General features: G+C 46.7%; 1 protein-coding gene across 1 annotated transcript in view; it reads right to left on the reverse strand.

The window, feature by feature from the left end:
* Positions 1 to 225: 225 nt before the first annotated feature.
* The window catches only part of GARRE1 (granule associated Rac and RHOG effector 1), a 76637-nt gene continuing 55932 nt past the window's right edge, over positions 226 to 20930 (reverse strand). Inside the window, exons 6-14 of the mRNA XM_088451099.1 lie at positions 19038 to 19199; positions 18789 to 18947; positions 14641 to 14738; positions 12406 to 12531; positions 8805 to 9835; positions 6909 to 7074; positions 5624 to 5761; positions 4966 to 5044; positions 226 to 3128 (exon numbers count right to left, since the gene is read on the reverse strand). Of these exons, the coding sequence (XP_088307225.1) occupies positions 2829 to 3128; positions 4966 to 5044; positions 5624 to 5761; positions 6909 to 7074; positions 8805 to 9835; positions 12406 to 12531; positions 14641 to 14738; positions 18789 to 18947; positions 19038 to 19199 (2259 nt within the window). The 3' untranslated portion in view covers positions 226 to 2828. The remainder of the gene's footprint in view (positions 3129 to 4965; positions 5045 to 5623; positions 5762 to 6908; positions 7075 to 8804; positions 9836 to 12405; positions 12532 to 14640; positions 14739 to 18788; positions 18948 to 19037; positions 19200 to 20930) is intronic.

The following is a 20930-nucleotide window of genomic DNA, read 5'->3' on the forward strand; positions in this document are numbered from 1 at the left end:
ATCGCATCCATCCTAAATGAAAGAATTGTCCCTTTAATTACAAGTGTACTGAGGCTTTATATAAATGTCCAAATGTTAAGGAGATGTAATCTTGAAAGACTTTCCCCTCCCCCCCCCCTTCCGCTACACAACTTGGGCGAAGTCCATAATGGAGATCTTCAGCCTATTTCCCACTGCAGCTATAAAATCACACTTGCAAGTAAAAAGAAAAACGAGATAAGGTCACACTATTAAATGTATCTTTAATAAAGCAAATAGTTATTTTACTTACAGAAGCTTTAGAAGTAAAATACATAATGTACAGTTCCAGTTCAGAAGTGTTTGCTGGAAAAGAGAAAGCAATATGGGGCCCGGCTCACGCAGCGCCATACCCCTGCACTTGGCAGGAACCCCCGAAGGCTCGGTGCCAAGTGCAGCAACTCTAAACTCCCGCTCCTAAAGAGAAGTGGTGCCCTCTTCTCTTTGCCAGAGGGTTCGCTGACCAGGAAAAAAATTGGAAGCCAAACATATAGCACCTACATGGTCAAAAGCTTCAACATATAGAAAAATGGTCTCGGGTTTCAGTTTCGGCGGATCGTCACATTTAATTTAGAAGACTTCAAAATACGAGTAAAAAAAATATATATATAGCCTGTGGAACATTAAGTTGGCACTTTGAGACGTCTGTTCAATACAAATATATACGTCTATCCATTAATAAGACCATAATTTCGATAAAATGTGGGGAAGATTAAGTGCAAAGGGCCGCGGGGAGGGAGGGGGTAATGGGGCTTATTTGGGGAGACTGAAAGTGAACCATTTGTTAAATGTCATACACAACTAAACGTTTAGAGCCAATCATCAAAACAAGTGGTAAAAAATATTCTTATAAACAGACGGAAAAAAAAAAAAAAAATTAAGCAACACCACGCGGGCTGTGCCGAGCACGTCACTAGGGGGCTCTATATACAGCACACAAGTCTCTGTAAACATAGAGAGAATGAAGACTTGATGGGGGACAAAGACTTTTCACACAGCACAAAAGTAACATTCGGGGGCCACTATGAAACATGTCGCTGTACATGGGGAGGGGGTCGGAGAGAACGTAACTGCCCTGGTTTATGTATTTTATATAGTTTAGTGTTTTATACAGATTTTTGGTATAATTAGATAAGCTTTGTAAAAAATAAACCAAAAAAAAAAAAAAATCCTCTAAATGTGCTTAAACATTTCCGCACTGCCGATACCTAGGAAAGCATCCTCTTACTCACAGTAACCAGTTTAACGTATATTAGTGATATAACAATTTAAGAAAATACAAAAATAAGATTAATACTGTCAATACTTATTTTTCTTTTCATACTAGAAAATATGGGGGAGATTTAACAATAAGGGCTTGCTTCAAAAGATGAAATGACATTTTAAATACATATAAACTATATATATATATAAAGAATATTTTGTAACATCGATTAAGATAAAATGGGAGATCTGTACATAAACAATTTAAATTTAGTCATAAGCACCATTTTATAAGTATCTCTATAGCCACTTTTGGTGGGAAGTGTCTGGACTCCCGTAGGTACATCACCATGGCACTGCTAAGTGACATTTATGCTTTGTTCTTTAAAAATATACTTTTATTTTTTTTTATTATTATTTTTTAATCTACCTGCTAATTAATTTAGTTATTTCTGAGCCAGCTCACATAGATTTTATTTTATTTTTTTTAATTATTTTTTAAAGAATATTGAAAGACTTTACTATCTCAGAATTAATCTTCCCTCATCAGGAGTTGAATGTGCATAATGCATTTGGCCACACAGAGCAATCAGATACAAATATATATATTATAAAAAAAAAAAAAAGGACTGACTGAGACTAAGTGGGAGAGGACGACCTGCAGCCACCTGGCGTTCAGATCCACATTGCACGTAACTAGCATGAAATAAATAGGCCGTAGTTTATAGCAATTTATATTTTAATCCTCAGTTGCCTGAGCAACCGGATACAGAATTTAATTCAGGGCTGTCATAGGGGCACTAAAATATATCAAAATCTGCCTGTAACTGGCGCTTCTTTAAATGAGGGGTTTCTTTTTTTTTTTTTTTTTTATCATACTGGTGTGTGCCCCTCGTCCCTGAACATTATTCACTAACAAAGTAATATGACTAGATGCGCTTTTAAAAGGACAGAGGATGGCTTTGCATCCTGGCTCTGAAAACGTTTGATCATGTCTAGGGATGAAGTGTGTGCAAACTTCAGCTGGTTTCATCTCAGCTATCCCTTGTTCCATAAGGTTTTTGGAAACAAATACAGGTGGGGGAGGTGGTTTTGGGGGGGTACTGACCTGGGCGACAGCATTGAAGGGGAAAGGGTTACCTGGTCCAGCATGGGGTCCACACTATACGTTCGGAGAGATCGGGTGGTAAAGGTTATTGGGGGAAGGGGATTTTGTTTTTTAATGATCATTTATTTTTTTACCCCTTCCGTTTGCTGAAGGTCTATTTGTAGTTAATTCACGGTGCCCATCTCTCCTCTATTACTCAATGTAGGAGAGTTGGAAGTGGGCGGGAACTGCACTCATTCTCAAACCGCTAACGCCGGCAACTTCAGACTTCACCGAGGGTTGTGCAAACGGCAAAAAAAGGATGTCAACGATGGCTGAGGAACTCTCTCTGCTGTAATGTTAATAGCTTTAACTCTATTTTACCCAACACAGGATCAAAACCAAACAACTCAAATTGTTGCACCTCAAACACCCCCCCTCCCTCCCCCAAGCTATCAGACTGCAGCAACAGCCCCCACACACACACCCACACAGGTGAAATGGTGTTTCGTCCGCTGGGTCAGAACTGGTGCAAGTAGGATGGTCTGCGTTCATTTTTCATCTGGAAGGATTTAAAGCCCTTGTTTGCTTGTTGGGATTGCTGCTGTGCGTAAGCAAACGTGGAGGAGATCCCGGCTGGAGGAGCACAGTCATTGGCTGTAGACCACACTGGGGACTGTAGTATTTGCATTGTATCGTTCCATTGGCTCACAGGATTTGTCATGTGGTACAGAGAAGGACTCTGATTGGGCAGTGTACTGGTAAGAGGAGAGGAGTGCTGCCACGGTGCTTTAGGCGGCCACGTTTTGGTTTTGTTCTCCTGCAACACAGTAAGAAGCATGTTTATCACTGCTGTCAGCTATGCGCTAATTGCCAGAGAATGTAATGCAGACATGGAGGTGTTCATGTACTTTGTTGCCTCTTATTCTATGGGCTAAGCCAGCACTGATCAGAGTGCAGCCTATTACTCTATGCCTCGTTACCTTGTGAACTGCTATACTCAATATTTAGTAACCCTGTCAACACTTGCTTCCATGCTACAGTTGTGTGAGGAAGGGTCTGGTATTTAAGGTTGACATTCATCATGTCGGCATGGTTAAAAAAAATGTCGACATGCTTAACATGTGGACACTGCTGAAATGTTGACATGATAGAATGACATGATAGAATGTCGACAGACCGCCCCTGGTGGACTATCACCAATTTACCTGTAGTTCCATCGCAGCCCTCTGACGGAGTGGCAGTTCCTGTGAGTATTTTTCCAATAATCCTAATCCCTCTAACCACCCCCACCCCCCACACACAGCATAACCTTTTAACCCTAAAGTCGGCATTCTGAGAATGTCGAGATTTCACGTGCCGACACTTCAGCAATGTCCTTATGACTGCATCCCGTGAGGAAGACTATAAAAAAAAACAGGGAATGAGGCACACGATAATAGTGACAAACTCTGCTTACGAGCTGTTCAGGCCACTACATACTAGCGCCCTCTAGGATAAGCTAGAACACAAACTTACATAAATTCGGTCAAAAGTTACCATCTCTGGCAGATACAACAATGGCTCCAGTAGCCAAGTGCTGCAATCCATCATACAACTGAGCGGTCGCTGCCCCTCCCAACGTGACCAATGAAAGACACCTACACCAGAATACCAATGGGATTCCGGTATTTGGAATGCCAACACTGGAATCCCGACACTGGCATCCTGACCGCTGGGATCCCAAGGGTAAGTACTGGGGGATAGGCACTAGGGGGAGGGTTATGTTTAGGCTGCAGGAATCGGGGAGGGGTTAGGTTTAGGGTGCAGTGAGGGAGGGTTAGCATACTTACCTGGAGGCGTCAGGATTGTAGCCTGGTTGGGATGGCGGCATTGGGATTCTGACCGCCGGCATCCCGTACCCATCCCCTTTTAGAGTTCCCCAGTTTAGAAGAGAAGCACAGTGCTGGAACATTGGTGTAACAGGACTTTACATTATATTTTACCTTTGTAAATTCTACCCAAGACTGTCTCCTGTACTGGCGTCTGTAATGGGAACCTCTCCTTGGATGACAGCTAAACGCAGGGTATTGGGAAGCACCACCTGCAGCTGGGTTGGAGACAGTCACCAAACACCACCCACAGTTTTTTGATTTTTCAAACATCTCTCAGCTGCCAACCAGGGAGAAGTGATAATGGCGGGTACCAGTGTGGGCGCAACATGGAGCCTCATGCGTCTCCTAGCGGGGAAGGTAGAGTTAAGGTGCGTACACACACTGTGCGATCAGGAAAGACAGTACGATTACGACATTGTAATCGTACCATTTGTTCCTGATCCCCTGAAAGATCAGTCGTTCAGTGCAGGCACACTCCATCATTCCTGAACATGCCAATCTGTCGTTATCGGCAGATTGTGCTGCATGTTCAGGCGATGGACAATGTCGGAAACGACCAGCGGACGCGCGCATCGCTGGTCGTTTCCTACATTTTGGTGCACGATTTGTGCACGATTACTGAGCGATTGCACGATTACGATGTCGTAATCGTGCAATCGCTCAGTAATATCGCCCAGTGTGTACGCACCTTTATCCTTAACCAAACATTCGCTTTTAGTAACTATGTACATTTTTAAACAAATACACTTAACACTAATACACAAGTAGTCTGGGGACTGTCACCTGGTTGAGGTCATCCACCGTGGAGAGGAGCGGTGGGGACGGTAGTGTGTTCGCCTCCTGCTCGCCACTGCTGTGTTTCCTGGTCAAACAACAACACAAGAGGTCATTTTAGGGACATAACTTTACATTTTTACACAGTCCTGTTCCTATAGCTGCCCGACACTTGCTGGTGTGGATTGTCCTCTGTATTCCAGTGGTTACAGCCACATGTGCTGCGTATTAAAGGAGAATTAAAAGCACTTTTATGGCACTAAGCACAAAGTGGACAGGACTGAGCTAAGGAACTGCATTATGTACCATGCAAAGTGGAGACTCCCATAGGATTGTGCCTTCATTTGAACAATTAGGGAAGCTGCAGGGACTCTTCATCTTTCACCCATCAAATTCCTCTCTGTTCAGAGGGAGAGGAGATATTTGGTTTCCTTGTTCTTTGATAGACTCTTAGGGGCATAGTGGGGTCTCTGAGCGGCTTTAGGACTTTGGGGGGGGGGGGGGAGTAATAGAACCCATTGTACGGACATATGACCTAGATCTAGCACTGCCCTGTACTGCGGACCTAATGGGGTGTTATTTGTACAGTGTAAAGAGGAACTGGTTGAGAAGCCTTGGATGTATGGGAATCTGATCCTAAAGATCTTGCAGATGAAAAGTCATTTACCTTCTCTGTTTGACTGCAGCAACAAGGTCTGGACCTGAGAACATAGAGAATAGACTGTCTCCATTAGCAGAAGAGGTCTCGTCGCTTGAACTGGCAGAGTCTCCCTGAGCCCCCGTCCAGCTGCTGTTTATCCCATCGCTAGAAAACAAGAGGCTTTATTGCACGGTGTGTCGTAGCATCAAACTGGAATTTGTATACAGGGATGCGAAGGAGGGGGGGAGACGGGGGGGACTGCTCTCTTCATAATGAGCTACAAAGTCTCTCCGATGAGACATTTTATAAATTGCATTGGAAAGGAGGGGTTGGTGGGGGTATGTGTTTATTTTGGGTACATAAATCTCCATTGGTTGACCACCCCCAGTAGCTTCCAGCATGATCAGTCAGATTCACTGGCAGGACACACATATAATAGGGGCATACTGAGGAATGAACCAAAGGGGGCAGGCAACGTGTGGCACTCCAGCTGCTGTGGAACTACTTATCCCAGCATGCCCGGCCACAGTCTTCTTGTTAGGCCACACTTTGTACTAATCAATGCTGTATGTGACACCGCAGGAAAAATATTACAGTAGTGTAGCGCCAGAGGCAGGCCAGACGTGCTGGGACTTACAGTTCCACAACAGCCGGAGTGTTACATGTTTTGTGGCCTGAATGCGTATTATTCATGAGCAAACTATACTAATATATAACTCAATCCTGAGCTGAATGCTCGCCTACAGTATAGACTGGTGATTGGTCAGGAATACATGTACAGTAAGTTAGATTTCTAGTAACGTGCCTTTCCTATCTCTTACTTAGTATAGTCCAGTTTACAGTGAACAGGAATATGCTGCTGCCCTGACCTCATTACTGAGCAGAGGATCTTCTGTGTCACTGGGGGGCAATGCAATTCAGCGCGATACTGCATAGCTCCGGGAGGGAGCCCCAGGAGCTATTCAATTCACCGCGCTGTTTGCTTAGTCAGTAAGCGGTCAAGTCGGAGAATGCCGGTTCTCACGACTTAACCTGGATGTTTAGTTGCGAGAACCGGCATTCTCTGACTAAAGATGCCGGCCGCGCGGCTGTCATGCAGTAAACAAAAAAAAAAAAAGACACGCAGCCGGCACTTTAGTCGGATTTCTCCTCGCATCCCCAGGGGGGGTGCGAGAAGAAATCCTTAAGTCTGGCCAAACAGCACGGTGAATTGAGTAGCCCCTGGAGCTCCCTCCTGGGGCTATTCAGCATTACGCTGAATTGAATCGCCCCCGCTGAGGTTGGGACAATCCCCGGGTGTGGGTTCTCTTACCGCTCAGTAAAGTACTCCGGGAAAGGCCATGTTCTGTGAGGATCGTCTGGATGGGGCCAGTTGCTACGCGTGGTGCTCGGGCGACGGACGTGCTGTGCTTGCCGTTTCTGTTGCATAGCTTGGTTGACACCGGCCACATACCGGGCAAACTCGGGGTCTGAGCCAACTGAAAGAGATGGAAAAAAAAAAAGCAGACACGACATTCAGGCTCAGCTCTTTTCTCTGCCCTACGCCGGTGTATAATCCTTTAAGCCCCGCACTGTCTCCTGCTTGTGTGTGCAGCACAATGGACGGGTGCCTGCCAGTCAGCAGTCCCTAATGCTGTTTACAGGATAAACTCCTCAGCATTCGTTGCAAACAAACATCCCCCTCACTCTGACCTGGCAGACTGTCCGCCTTATCATCACACTACAGGGTAATGGGTAATAGGTCGGCATAAGGATAATTAAGTCTATAATATAGTGGATTATTTTTAATAACTAGTAACTTTGATGAATGAGAGGTTAGTAATGGCAGAGAGCAATAACTCCAGTCCTGCACAGGAAGGGCGCAAACACCATGAATATACAAGGTACAGGAACATTTTACAAAAATAAGTGCTACTCTTACAATGTACAGCGTTTAGACGTCTTTACACTGGTATGTATCTATTAGAAGTGTTGCTCTAATGTGGGTGTTAGGCAGTCAGTGTGTACAATGTCTCCGGATGACATTAAGTTCTACATGTCTCGCGAAGGAATAGAAAACAGGACTGATGTTGGGGCACAGGAGGAGTAGCCGCTCCCCGCAACATTCTAGACTTTTAACTACTGAAAGGCAACCCACTAACTTCTATTATCAGATCTGCCATCATCTAATAATCCTTGCTTGCTCCACCCACCCTCACTGGTGCTCTAGTTACCGATAGCTTACTAGCTGGGGGTCTTGGAGAACCTGTGACAGTGATAGACCAGAGAACTGAGGCTACCAAGGGGGGCTTCATACTGACAGCTGAATTCTCAATTTGTAGCGGAACTTTAATTTCCCACTGGGGGTCGAATTCTGAGGTGGGATTTAAATAAAAAGAGTAAAAAGGAACTTTGCACCTTGACTAAACCATGTTACACTGTAGGGGGGGGGGTTGGGAAGATGTAAAATCTGCAGAGATTTTTTTTTTTTTGGGGGGGTGGGGGGGGGGAGGGGGGGGGTGTCCAAACTCCAATCTAAATTTCTGTGCAAAAGTAAAACGGTCCCTCATTTTTTGGCCTACGGGTTGGCTACGGGATCCCGACAGGGTCAGTCAGTATCCTGACCCTCCCCCTCTCCCCGCTGCTAAAACCTAACCCCCTCTCCCCCTAAACCTAACCCTCCCCCCGTTGTGCGTAACCTTTAACCGTCCCCCCTAGTGCTTAACCCTAACCTCAGAACTTGCCTTCGGGATGCCGGCGGTCGGGATACCGGTGCACGGATTCCGACAGGTGTCGGGATTCCAGCACCGGCATTCCGTCTGTCGGGATTAGAACTACATCCCGTGGGCTGCATACAAAGGCAGCATGTATTTATCCTGCATGGAAAAAATTCTAAATGTATTTGCACCCCTTGCAGAATTACTTGCTTTCTTTTTTTTATAGCTACTCTCAACTGAGAACCAGGCTCTAGGCGAGAACATGATGGAGGTTGAGGGCAGGCAAAGTGCCAGGTCAGATAGTGATTCCCAAGTGCAGTTGCCACGATCTGATGTGTGTGAGCAATACGCCGCACGATAGGTGCCTCTAGTAGGATTGATGAACTACAGACTTTGGGCATTGGGGGAATAACAAGCTAAAGGCCAGCTCATGCTCTCCGTTATGTTCAGTCATAGGGCCAGTGGAAATGGTGCCTCTTTCATTGCCCACAACCAGCCCCAGGATACTTTACCTGCAGGATCAAAAGGCAGAATATCTCCTAGCATCCCAAACACTCCGTCACTTTGGTCGCGGTTTGGCCAGGTGTTATTCCGAGGTCCTTGAGATTTCTGTCCCAGCATTTCGGACATCATGTTATCCATGAAACTGCTGACGAGCCCCATGCTGTACAAGTCTGAGCTGAGATCGGGGACCGCCTGGCTGCTGCTCCACTGGCTCATCTGACCGAGAGAAGACAACCCACTGCCGACTGCCTGCGGCGACTGCTGAGTGGAGCTGTTTAGCCACTTTCCTGGCGGAGGCTGCGATTGTTGCTGCTGCTGCTGCGGGCCTATTGGCTGGAACAAGTGCTGATAATACTGCAATTGCTGCTTCTGCGATAACGGCAGCTGTGGCGGTTGCTGTAACAGTCCCTGCTGCTGAGGAGGAGGATGCAGGGGCGGGTGAATGGCCGGTTGCGACGGTGGCTTCACGGTCCCTTGTTTTTGCTCCGCTGCTACAGAAGATGTGGTGGAATTTCTTCTCTTCACCACAGGTGACGTCTGCTGAGATTTGCCCATGTTGAACCCGGAGAGAAAATCTATGACATCCTGCATCTCCTGATCAGACGGCAAATTCATTCCTTTCTCGTCCTTTAGATCTTCTCCTTTAAACAAGTCCTCCCGGCGGTCGACGAGAAACCCGTTTACTAACTGGCTGTTTGTGCTGTGGGTGGAATGAGAATTGTCCATGGACCTGGAGAAACTTCCCAGGGTCAGCATGCTCTGTAGCTTGGAGTCTGTGTGGTTGGGAAGCTTAGCCTTCTCCTCCGAGTGACTAGTGGTTAAGACGTGCTTGGAAGGTGTCTGGGGGACAGAGTAGCTCCCGCTGTGACCGGAGCCGCCGCAGGACACTTTCTTGGTGAACCTTGAAGTCAGCTTGGAGAAGGTCTTCTGCAGTCCTCCGGCCGACTTGCTGCCGTTCCCGTGTGGGAGGTCGATATGGTTCCCGAACTCGGAGATCTCCCGCTGTAACTGGATCTGTATCATTGGCAAGGCTTGCTCCCTGCAACCAATGGGACATTTATATAGGCATGATACATGATGAGCAGCAGACACTCTCAAACGATCCAACAATCCATTTTTATATTCCTATCCCCCGATATGCAAATGTACCACTTATAAGCTGTTGCAGTTACAGAGAGTGGGGACATTTAAAGGCATTCTCCATAAAGATATAAAACTATAATAATGATAAACACTGCAGACCCACTTAGAGAGGGCAATGTACTAAAGTTGTTGGCCATTAGCAAAAGGCTATTCATTTTGTACATGAAGCAGGTGGAGGAGGGCACTAACTCATAAGCTCCTCCCTTAAAAGGATTTGTTCTTTACGCTCGTGACCTCATACACCGATATATAGAGGGTGAGAAGCGACTAGCAGTGGGTTACATGCACTTCTGCAGCAGCGACGCTGCCACTGAGCTATGGAAGGACTGACCCCTCCAGCCTAAGAACCTCAGCACTATTCCTATTGTGGTACATGGGGAGGATGTTTGATGAAGCAGAATGTGCCTATAGCGGAGTTAGTGAGAGCTAGGCCCCACCATCTGGGGCAGACTAGATGGGCCAAGTGGTTCTTATCTGCCGTCAAATTCTATGTTTCTATCTGTCCCACCCAAAATATAGTCTTCTGCTAACAGCCGTCTCTTTCAGCAAACCCAACTCGGTTAGTTTTTTTTATATTCTATTTCAGTATATGGGCTATTTTATCCAGAAAGCAATATATAAATAACTGATGCCTAGTGATACATACAACTGTGATCACCAAGTGCTTCCTCCTACAGTCACTGGGGGGAGCTGCTGCTACACAGCTATATGAGGAGGGTAATGTCATACATACAGACATGATCACCAAGTGCTTCCTCCTACAGTCACTGGAGGAGCCACTATACACAGCTACACGACAGGAGAAACATCATACACATATAGACGTGATCACTCAGTGCTTCCTCCTACAGTCACTGGGGGAGCTGCTGCTACTACACAGCTATATGAGGAGGGTAATGTCATACATACAGACATGATCACCAAGTGCTTCCTCCTACAGTCACTGGAGGAGCCATTATACACAGCTACACGACAGGAGAAGCCTCATACACATACAGACTGGAACACTGAGTGCTTCCTCCTACAGTCACTGGGGGGAGCTGCTGTGACACAGCTATACGACAAGAGAAACATCAAACACATATAGATGTGATCACCAAGTGCTTCCTCCTACAGTCACTGGGGGATCCACTATACTCACACACTGTATACACTATACGATAGGAGAAACATCATACACATATAGACATGATCACTGAGTGCTTCCTCCTACAGTCACTGGAGGAGCCACTATACAAAGCTATACGATAGGAGAAACATCTTACACATACAGACATGATCACTGAGTGCTTCCTCCTACAGTCACTATACACACACTATACACAGCTATACGATAGGAGAAACATCATACACATATAGACGTGATCACTCAGTGCTTCCTCCTAGTCACTGGGGAGAGCCACTATACACAGCTATAGGATAGGAGAAACATCACACACATATAGACGTGATGACTGAGTGCTTCCTCCTACAGTCATTGGGGAAAGCCACTATACACACACTATACACAGCTATACGATAGGAGAAACAACAGACATACAGATGTGATCACTGAGTGCTTCCTCCTACAGTCACTAGGGAGAACCACTATACCAGTGTTGGCTAACCTTGACACTCCAGCTGTTGTGGAATTCTATATCCCAGCATGCCCTGCCACCGTTTTAGCATGCCCTAATAGCAAAACTGTAGCAGTGCATGCTGGGTTATGTAGTTCCATAACAGCTGGAGTGTCAAGGTTAGCCAACACTGCACTATACACACACTATACGATAGGAGAAACAACAGACATACAGATGTGATCACTGAGTGCTTCCTCCTACAGTCACTGGGGAGAGCTACTATACACACACTATGCACAGCTATACGATAGGAGAAACATCATACACATATAGACGTGATCACTGAGTGCTTCCACCTACAGTCACTGGGGAGAGCCACTATACACACACTATACACAGCTATACGATAGGAGAAACATCATACACATATAGATGTGATCACTGAGTGCTTCCTCCTATCATCACTGGGGAGAGCCACTATACACAGCTATACGATAGGAGAAACATCATACACATATAGACGTGATCACTGAGTGCTTCCTCCTACAGTCACTGGGGGAATCGCTACTACACAGCTATATGAGGAGGGTAATGTCATACATAGAGACTACAGACGTGATCACCAAGCGTTTCGTCCTACGGCTACTAGAGGGCGCCTCTGCTAATTAGCTGTATGAGGTTAATGTTGCTACAAATTATGGTGAGAATACCCTTATCTGGACAATCATAAATCTGCTGGATAATAAATCCCCTACTGGTACATGGAGAAGGTATGCCAGATGCAACATCCCTTCTGTTTAAAGTTATAACACCCATTTACAAAAAGAAATGGTCAAGAGCATGGCATTTATGCGAAAGGCAGAGAATGTAATGAGGTGTAAATATAGTAGAATAAGGGAACATGTACCGGCCCTCCTTCCAGCGCGTGACGTCAAATACCGCCGTATACAGCACGTCCACTAGCCCCAAGGTCTTCTCTGGATCCAGGCTCCTCTGTAACAGGGACATGGTGGCTGGGTCTTCCTTCAAACACCTGATACACAAAGCATAATGATAACCAAACTGTCATCATGCAACACATGGGCCAGAGTCCCGTCTGCTAAGTAATTGCAGGGACTAACCAGGAAAGCATAGAAGGTGGCAATCCCACAGCTTTTCTGTTTAAATAGAGTATTATATGTATTATTTTCCTTCAAAATGTATGAGTGACAGGAAGCCATATTTATTTTCCCTCCAAACATGGCCAAGTGAGGGCAGAAGGGGGCGGACAGTACACAGAACTGACAGAGCTCAGAGGGGCATTCCAAGGCCTCTCTGCATACGCCTTGTAATTGTGGTTGCCATGGTGTAAACTCTGCAGAATTATAGATCAACAGCAGCATGAGGAAACAATAAATAGTAATTACCAAGATTTTTCTTCCATCTCTATCCTCACCACCACCTCCCTGCCTCTCATCTCTATCCCCTTCTCTAACCTCTGTCCTCTCACCACACAGCTCCCAATCTCTATCCTCACCACCACATCCGTGTCTCATCTCTATCCCCTTCTCTATCCTCTGTCCTCTCACCACACAGCTCCCAATCTCTATCCACCACCTCCCTGCCTCTCATCTCTATCCCCTTCTCTAACCTCTGTCCTCTCACCACACAGCTCCCAATCTCTATCCTCACCACCACCTCCGTGTCTCATCTCCATCCCCTTCTCTAACCTCTGTCATCTCACCACAGAGCTCCCAATCTCTATCCTCACCACCACCTCCCTGCCTCTCATCTCTGTCCCCTTCTCTCAGCACACAGCTCCCAATCTCTATCCTCACCACCACCTCCCTGCCTCTCATCTCTATCCCCTTCTCTAACCTCTCACCACACAGCTCCCAATCTCTATCCTCACCACCACCTCCCTGCCTCTCATCTCTATCCCCTTCTCTAACCTCTGTCCTCTCACCACACAGCTCCCAATCTCTATCCTCACCACCACCTCCGTGTCTCATCTCCATCCCCTTCTCTAACCTCTGTCATCTCACCACAGAGCTCCCAATCTCTATCCTCACCACCACCTCCCTGCCTCTCATCTCTGTCCCCTTCTCTCAGCACACAGCTCCCAATCTCTATCCTCACCACCACCTCCCTGCCTCTCATCTCCATCCCCTTCTCTAACCTCTCACCACACAGCTCCCAATCTCTATCCTCACCACCACCTCCCTGCCTCTCATCTCTATCCCCTTCTCTAACCTCTGTCCTCTCACCACACAGCTCCCAATCTCTATTCTCACCACCACCTCTCTGCCTCTCATCTCTATCCCCTTCTCTAACCTCTGTCCTCTCACCACACAGCTCCCAATCTCTATCCTCACCACCACCTCCCTGCCTCTCATCTCTATCCCCTTCTCTAACCTCTGTCCTCTCACCACACAGCTCCCAATCTCTATCCTCACCACCACCTCCCTGCCTCTCATCTCTATCCCCTTCTCTCACCACACAGCTCCCAATCTCTATCCTCACCACCACCTCCCTGCCTCTCATCTCTATCCCCTTCTCTAACCTCTGTCCTCTCACCACACAGCTCCCAATCTCTATTCTCACCACCACCTCTCTGCCTCTGTCCCCCTTACCTTCCCCTACCTCTCTGTCCCCCTCATCTCCCTGTGTCTCATCTCTACCCCCCTCCCGATCTTCTCCCCTGGCAGACCTTAATTCTGCCCACTTCCCCATCTTATCCCCTGGCAGTCCTCATCTATGCCCCTCACCCATCTTCTCTCCTGTTGATGGTTTGTTAGGAATTTGTATGCAACAGTCTTCCCTAAGCACAGTGGCTGGCTTATCTTATTTCATTACTTGAATCCTGCTCAATCTGTCTCCTGCTCCCAGCATCAGAGGCTACTCTACCCAGCAGGGAAAGCAAAGATGGATAAAAACCGTATCTATATAACTGTACCACCGATGGCTCTGTAAGGCCCCATCTTCCAGCATGGGGCACTGATCAGTATGAAGTCACTATGCAGCAGCTCCATCTGAGCAAATACATCTAGATCAGCCTGAAAAGTAGCCTAGAAATAAAAGTCTCCATGACCGCGGGGGTCGGTATTGCTCCCTGCTCCAGCAATAAATGACCGGTGCTGATTACATGCAGCAAAAGATTTACCATGTAGACGGGACTTGCACGATGACCCGCGATCCTTCCAGACTGATCTGCGGCGCGTAGGCTTCCTTGTTCTCAATCTGTGCTGTATCGACGACCACCTGGTGGGTTCGGAAATGGAAAATAAATAGCCGTAAATCAGCGAGCATTTGGTTAGCTCTGTTACGCGCACAGGCAAGACTTGCGCAAAGCTTCACGTTGCATTTTTACTAAGGTTTACTAAGACTAGGATCACGCCCGAATAGAAGGGATTATCGCTGATCTATCTAGTCGGCTCATCTTTCTAGAACGTCCACAGCCTTATAAATATCACAGGCCTGAGATGAACAGGCCCGTCAGCCCTTTCCGTAAACCTCTCCATAGCTCCAATCTAGGGCAGCAACTAAATAATGGGCGAGGGATCTGGGTTACAGGGTTTAAAAGTTTCCCAAGCCACAGAGCTCAGTGACAGCTAAAACCTTGTTTCTCACACCCAGACTTGGGGGAGGGAGGGGTGTAGGGGTGGAGGGGGCGCTTCCTGCCCGTGTGAGGGAGGAATACTGTGACAGGTGTTTCCTCCGTTCTTATCACAGGAGAATGATACCAGTACACAAAGTCCCATGACATCATAACCTGACAACAACAAAATAGACCCACTGCCGCCGTATACCTTCAATATGATGTACGGCAAGTGGTTAAGGGACTGTGGCTCCTTCCCAGCTTTAGGAATAAACAAGGTCCAGGCTTCAGTACTGAATAGAGATGTGTGGGCTGCAGACTGTCTCCTTTAATCAGTCGGCAAGTAAGAACTCGCCGTGCCGGGTGTGCCTGGGAACACTGCCGTCATATCATGGGCAGAGAGGGGGATGATACTGAGAAGAACACTGGGAGACTGTAAAGGGATCCGGTGCATACAGGCTACAGTCTAGGTCTTCTGTCATGTGACACGCCAGGGATCTGGGAGCGTCATACAGATCCACATCCAGCCACCAACCCTGGCCCCTTCTTCTCAGGCTTCCTTTTTCTTTAATGGAAAGTTTACCCTAACAGCTACGGAGCTAAAGCCGGATGAACAATTATCGATGTGGTCATTAAGAAAGAATGCTAATTTGGACGCATACAGGAAGGGCAAGATTGTGGGGAGAGGGTTGATTTTTAGGACAATTATCTGCATGGTAACGGTTCCCATTTATTCCGATCCCACGCTGATGTAACATCTGCACGTTGTGACAAAGAATAACCCATATCACAATATGCAACTATACAACACGCAGCGCGAACCAACAAACCTTTATTACCTAGTCCGCTTCTCGCAGGACTGGGATGAGAACATGGACAATGTGTTATCAAAAAGTATTATGTTTTCTCCACAGAACATACTTTACATTGCAAATAGAATTAAAAATGTTTGTCAAATGTGGGTGTATGCAGGCCCCTCTCTATGCAGGCCCCTCTCTATGCAGGACTGTATTGTGTAGCAAGTCTTTTCTCTCATTTCTTAGAGCCATGTGACTTGCCAGCTGTCACCCCCCTGCTGGAGTAGTCAGTCTCCTGTTATACAGAACTCTTACGCTTGGAAAACTAATGATAGTACATACAAGATCAATATCATCATCCTCTATAGAAGAGCATAAACCAGTATGTACGTCTCCTGTATATAGGCTTCACCACCATAGTCTATGTATGTGCGACTCCTGATTATAGGCTACACCACCATAGCTACGTATGTGCGTCTCCTGATTATAGGCTACACCACCATAGGCTACGTATGTGCGTCTCCTGATTATAGGCTATACCACCATAGCTACGTATGTGCGTCTCCTGATTATAGGCTACACCACCATAGCTACGTATGTGCGTCTCCTGATTATAGGCTATACCACCATACGCTACGTATGGGCATCTCCTGATTATAGGCTATACCACCATACGCTACGTATGTGCATCTCCTGATTATAGGATACACCACCATAGCTATGTATGTGCATCTCCTGATTATAGGATACACCACCATACGCTACGTATGTGCATCTGCTGATTATAGGCTACACTACCATAGGCTATGTATGTGCATCTCCTGATAATAGGCTACACCACCATAGCTACGTATGTGCATCTCCTGATTATAGGCTACACCACCATAGGCTATGTATGTGCATCTCCTGATTATAGGCTACACCACCATAGGCTACGTATGTGCATCTCCTGATAATAGGCTACACCACCATAGCTACGTATGTACGTCTCCTGATTATAGGCTACACCACCATAGCTACGTATGTGCGACTCCTGATTATAGGCTACACCACCATAGCTACATATGTACGTCTCCTGATTATAGGCTACACCACCATAGGCTACGTATGTGCGTCTCCTGATTATAGGCTACACCACCATAGCTACGTATGTGCGACTCCTGATTATAGGCTACACCACCATAGCTACATATGTACGTCTCCTGATTATAGGCTACACCACCATAGGCTACGTATGTGTGTCTCCTGATTATAGGCTACACCACCATAGCTATGTATGTACGTCTCCTGATTATAGGCTACACCACCATAGGCTACTTATGTGCGTCTCCTGATTACAGGCTATACCACCATACGCTACGTATGTGCATCTCCTGATTATAGGCTACACCACCATAGCTACGTATGTGCGTCTCCTGATTATAGGATACACCACCATAGCTACGTATGTGCATCTCCTGATTATAGGCTATACCACCATACGCTACGTATGTGCATCTCCTGATTATAGGCTATACCACCATACGCTACGTATGTGCATCTCCTGATTATAGGATACACCACCATAGCTATGTATGTGCATCTCCTGATTATAGGATACACCACCATACGCTACGTATGTGCATCTCCTGATAATAGGCTACACCACCATAGCTACGTATGTGCATCTCCTGATTATAGGCTACACCACCATAGGCTATGTATGTGCATCTCCTGATTATAGGCTACACCACCATAGGCTATGTATGTGCATCTCCTGATTATAGGCTACACCACCATAGGCTACGTATGTGCGTCTCCTGATTATAGGCTACACCACCATAGCTACGTATGTGCGTCTCCTGATTATAGGCTACACCACCATAGCTACGTATGTGCGTCTCCTGATTATAGGCTACACCACCATAGCTACGTATGTGCGTCTCCTGATTATAGGCTACACCACCATAGCTACGTATGTGCGTCTCCTGATTATAGGCTACACCACCATAGGCTACGTATGTGCATCTCCTGATTATAGGCTACACCACCATAGGCTACGTATGTGCATCTACTGATTATAGGCTACACCACCATAGGCTACGTATGTGCATCTCCTGATTATAGGCTATACCACCATACGCTACGTATGTGAATCTGCTGATTATAGGCTACACCACCATAGCTACGTATGTGCATCTCCTGATTATAGGATACACCACCATAGCTACGTATGTGCGTCTCCTGATTATAGGCTACACCACCATACGCTACGTATGTGCATCTCCTGATTATAGGCTATACCACCATACGCTACGTATGTGCATCTCCTGATTATAGGCTATACCACCATACGCTACGTATGTGCATCTCCTGATTATAGGATACACCACCATAGCTATGTATGTGCATCTCCTGATTATAGGCTACACCACCAACGCTACGTATGTGCATCTCCTGATTATAGGCTACACCACCATACGCTAAGTATGTGCATTTGCTGATTATAGGCTACACCACCATACGCTACGTATGTGCATCTCCTGATTATAGGCTACACCACCATAGCTACGTATGTGCGTCTCCTGATTATAGGCTACACCACCATAGCTACGTATGTGCGTCTACTGATTATAGGCTATACCACCATAGGCTATGTACGAACTGTGGCCATAATTGAACTATCTTGCCTTGTGAGATAGTTAACTGAGTAAAACATGGTCTCCGGACTCAAGCAGAGTCTATTTAAGCCTAAGCCACAAGTTCAGAAGTAACAGGATTCATTAAATCTGACCCTGCGTTTTCATCGCCGGATGTGAAAGTGTTCTCAAACATTTGCCCTGAGCCAATCAGGAGAGAACGGTAGAGAATACCACCACTGACTAATGATTGATGTAACAATACATATGGTAATGATTACATTATACTCTGACTTACCAGACCAGCCTGGCCGAAAAGCAACTGCACTGCAGTTTTACAAGCCCCCCGCCACGTGGAAGGACACACTTGATTGAGAACTTCGGTCACCACTGTTTCGTCTCTGTCAGTCATCCCGTTATGCCCGTCAGCTTCTTTGACCAGCTGCAGCATTGTATGCTACAAAAATGAGGATGTTTTCACATGTTTAAAAGTAAACAGGGATTTACCTTAACATACTGCACAGAAACTACTGGGTGGTGATCATACCGTTTTCAGCTTCAAATTGTCTGTCGCGGACTCGTTAAACGACGTTCCTTTCAGGAAGTGAGCGCCGATCTGCACGGGCACGGTTGGGAGCTCGCACTGTATCGGCTGAGGCGGAGTCTGCCTTCTTCCCGCCTGTTGTGCCTCTGCATCACTACAGCAGCCCTGATGGGACAAAAAGACAGTTCAAGCAAAATCACATAAGGTCAGCACAATCGCCTTGCACATCCTTAGCTCTGCAACCGAAAGAGGATTAGGAAGACTGACTGAAAACACCGGTCAGTGACCTAAGTCTCGCCTGCAGCCCAGGCGGATTATCAGGACTTGAACCAGCCATAGTGAGCTGTGAGATTGATCACTTTTTAGGATGCATCTATGATTTTAGAAAGGCCATAAAAACTTTTAAAAAACTAAGAAGTTGGACATATTAAACTTTATTGCATAAACAGGTCTGTGTGACACCACGATCACCCCGTAATAATTAAACCGAATTCTGGCATCACTACTTAGCGCTTCTGGTTAAGTTTAGACGTTTGGATTGGCGGCAGGTTGAGTTTATCACTACAATGTCACATGTGTATACAGACAGACTTGGCGTTTGGAGATGATGAGATACTGTGCTGGGGCTATCATTCTAATGCTCAGACAGGCTACATGTTACTTTAGACCACCCAAATAACCTCCTTTCTTGAACAATGATTGCAATAGGCGCGCTGTTCACATTCAAGTGCATCAAAAAATAAGACATAAATCACAGGTATTAGATCATTTCAGGAAATGAGAAACTGTATAGATCAGAGATAAACAAGTAGAGCTGGGAAACACTTAGTGACCCTGCAATGCGACGCCCAATGGAACGGATGAACGCTACACTGAGCGGTCAGTACACAACTGCATGATCCGGTGAACGACCGCCTGATGTATCGTTCACCTGTACCACTGACCTTGCCAGTGTCGGCAGCTGGGTCGCTCCATCGGCTGTGCATGCAGACCAATGGAACGACCAGACGAACAACCCACGGGAGCGCGCGTAGTGGGTACACATTAGACGGTGTGCTCAATATATCGTCCCGATCCGCGGGATCGACGGCATATATTCTAGTGGGAAACAGTATGGCCGGCGGTTCAAATCCCGACAGCAGCTGCCTGACACAGGAGGAAATCCCGATCATTCCTAAGGTAAGTACTAACTAACCTAATTCCCCCCCCTAACCCTCCCTTAAGGGTGCCTAACCCTAACCTCCCAGCCCCCCAAGTGCCTAACCCCCTCTAAGTGCCTAAACCTAACCCCCCCTTCCCAGCCTGCCTAAACCAAAGTCCCCCGGAGGGGTGCCTAGCCCTAACCTCCCCCTGGGGGTGCCTAACCCTAACCCTCCCTCCCCGTTGCCTAACCCTAACCTCCCAAGGGGGTGCCTAACCCCAAATCCCCGTCCCGTCCCCCGGGAACTCTAAACCTAACAACCCCCCCCCCTGCGGCTTACCTTCGATCAGGATGCCGGGCTCCCGATCAAAGGTCTAATGACAGACGTCGGGATTTCGACGCCTGTCATTATTGCCTTGCCAGGGATTAAGCAGTCGGGAAGCCGGCGGTCAGGATTACGTCCGTCGGCTTCCCCTTCTAGTGTGTACCCAGTTTAACGGTATAGAAAGTATTTCTTCCCGCATACCCACCAGGCATACTATTTAATTAATGAAAAGACATAAGAAGCAGCCACACAGAGCTAATATGGCTGACAAGCACATACGCTGTGTATGTACAGTGCAGTGAAGCCTAAATCCGCCAGCGTTTGCCGATTCCTGCACATGTGCCGGCTCAGATTGCATTAAGCCGTAATTTGAGCTTTGTGGCCTTGCCCATGACTCCAGGGATTGCTTGTGCCACCCAGGTCTGGTCGT

The sequence above is a fragment of the Taudactylus pleione genome, unplaced genomic scaffold, assembly GCF_031769625.1.
Source record: "Taudactylus pleione unplaced genomic scaffold, aTauple2 ptg000537l, whole genome shotgun sequence".
In the NCBI taxonomy this organism is placed as follows: Eukaryota; Metazoa; Chordata; class Amphibia; order Anura; family Myobatrachidae; genus Taudactylus; species Taudactylus pleione.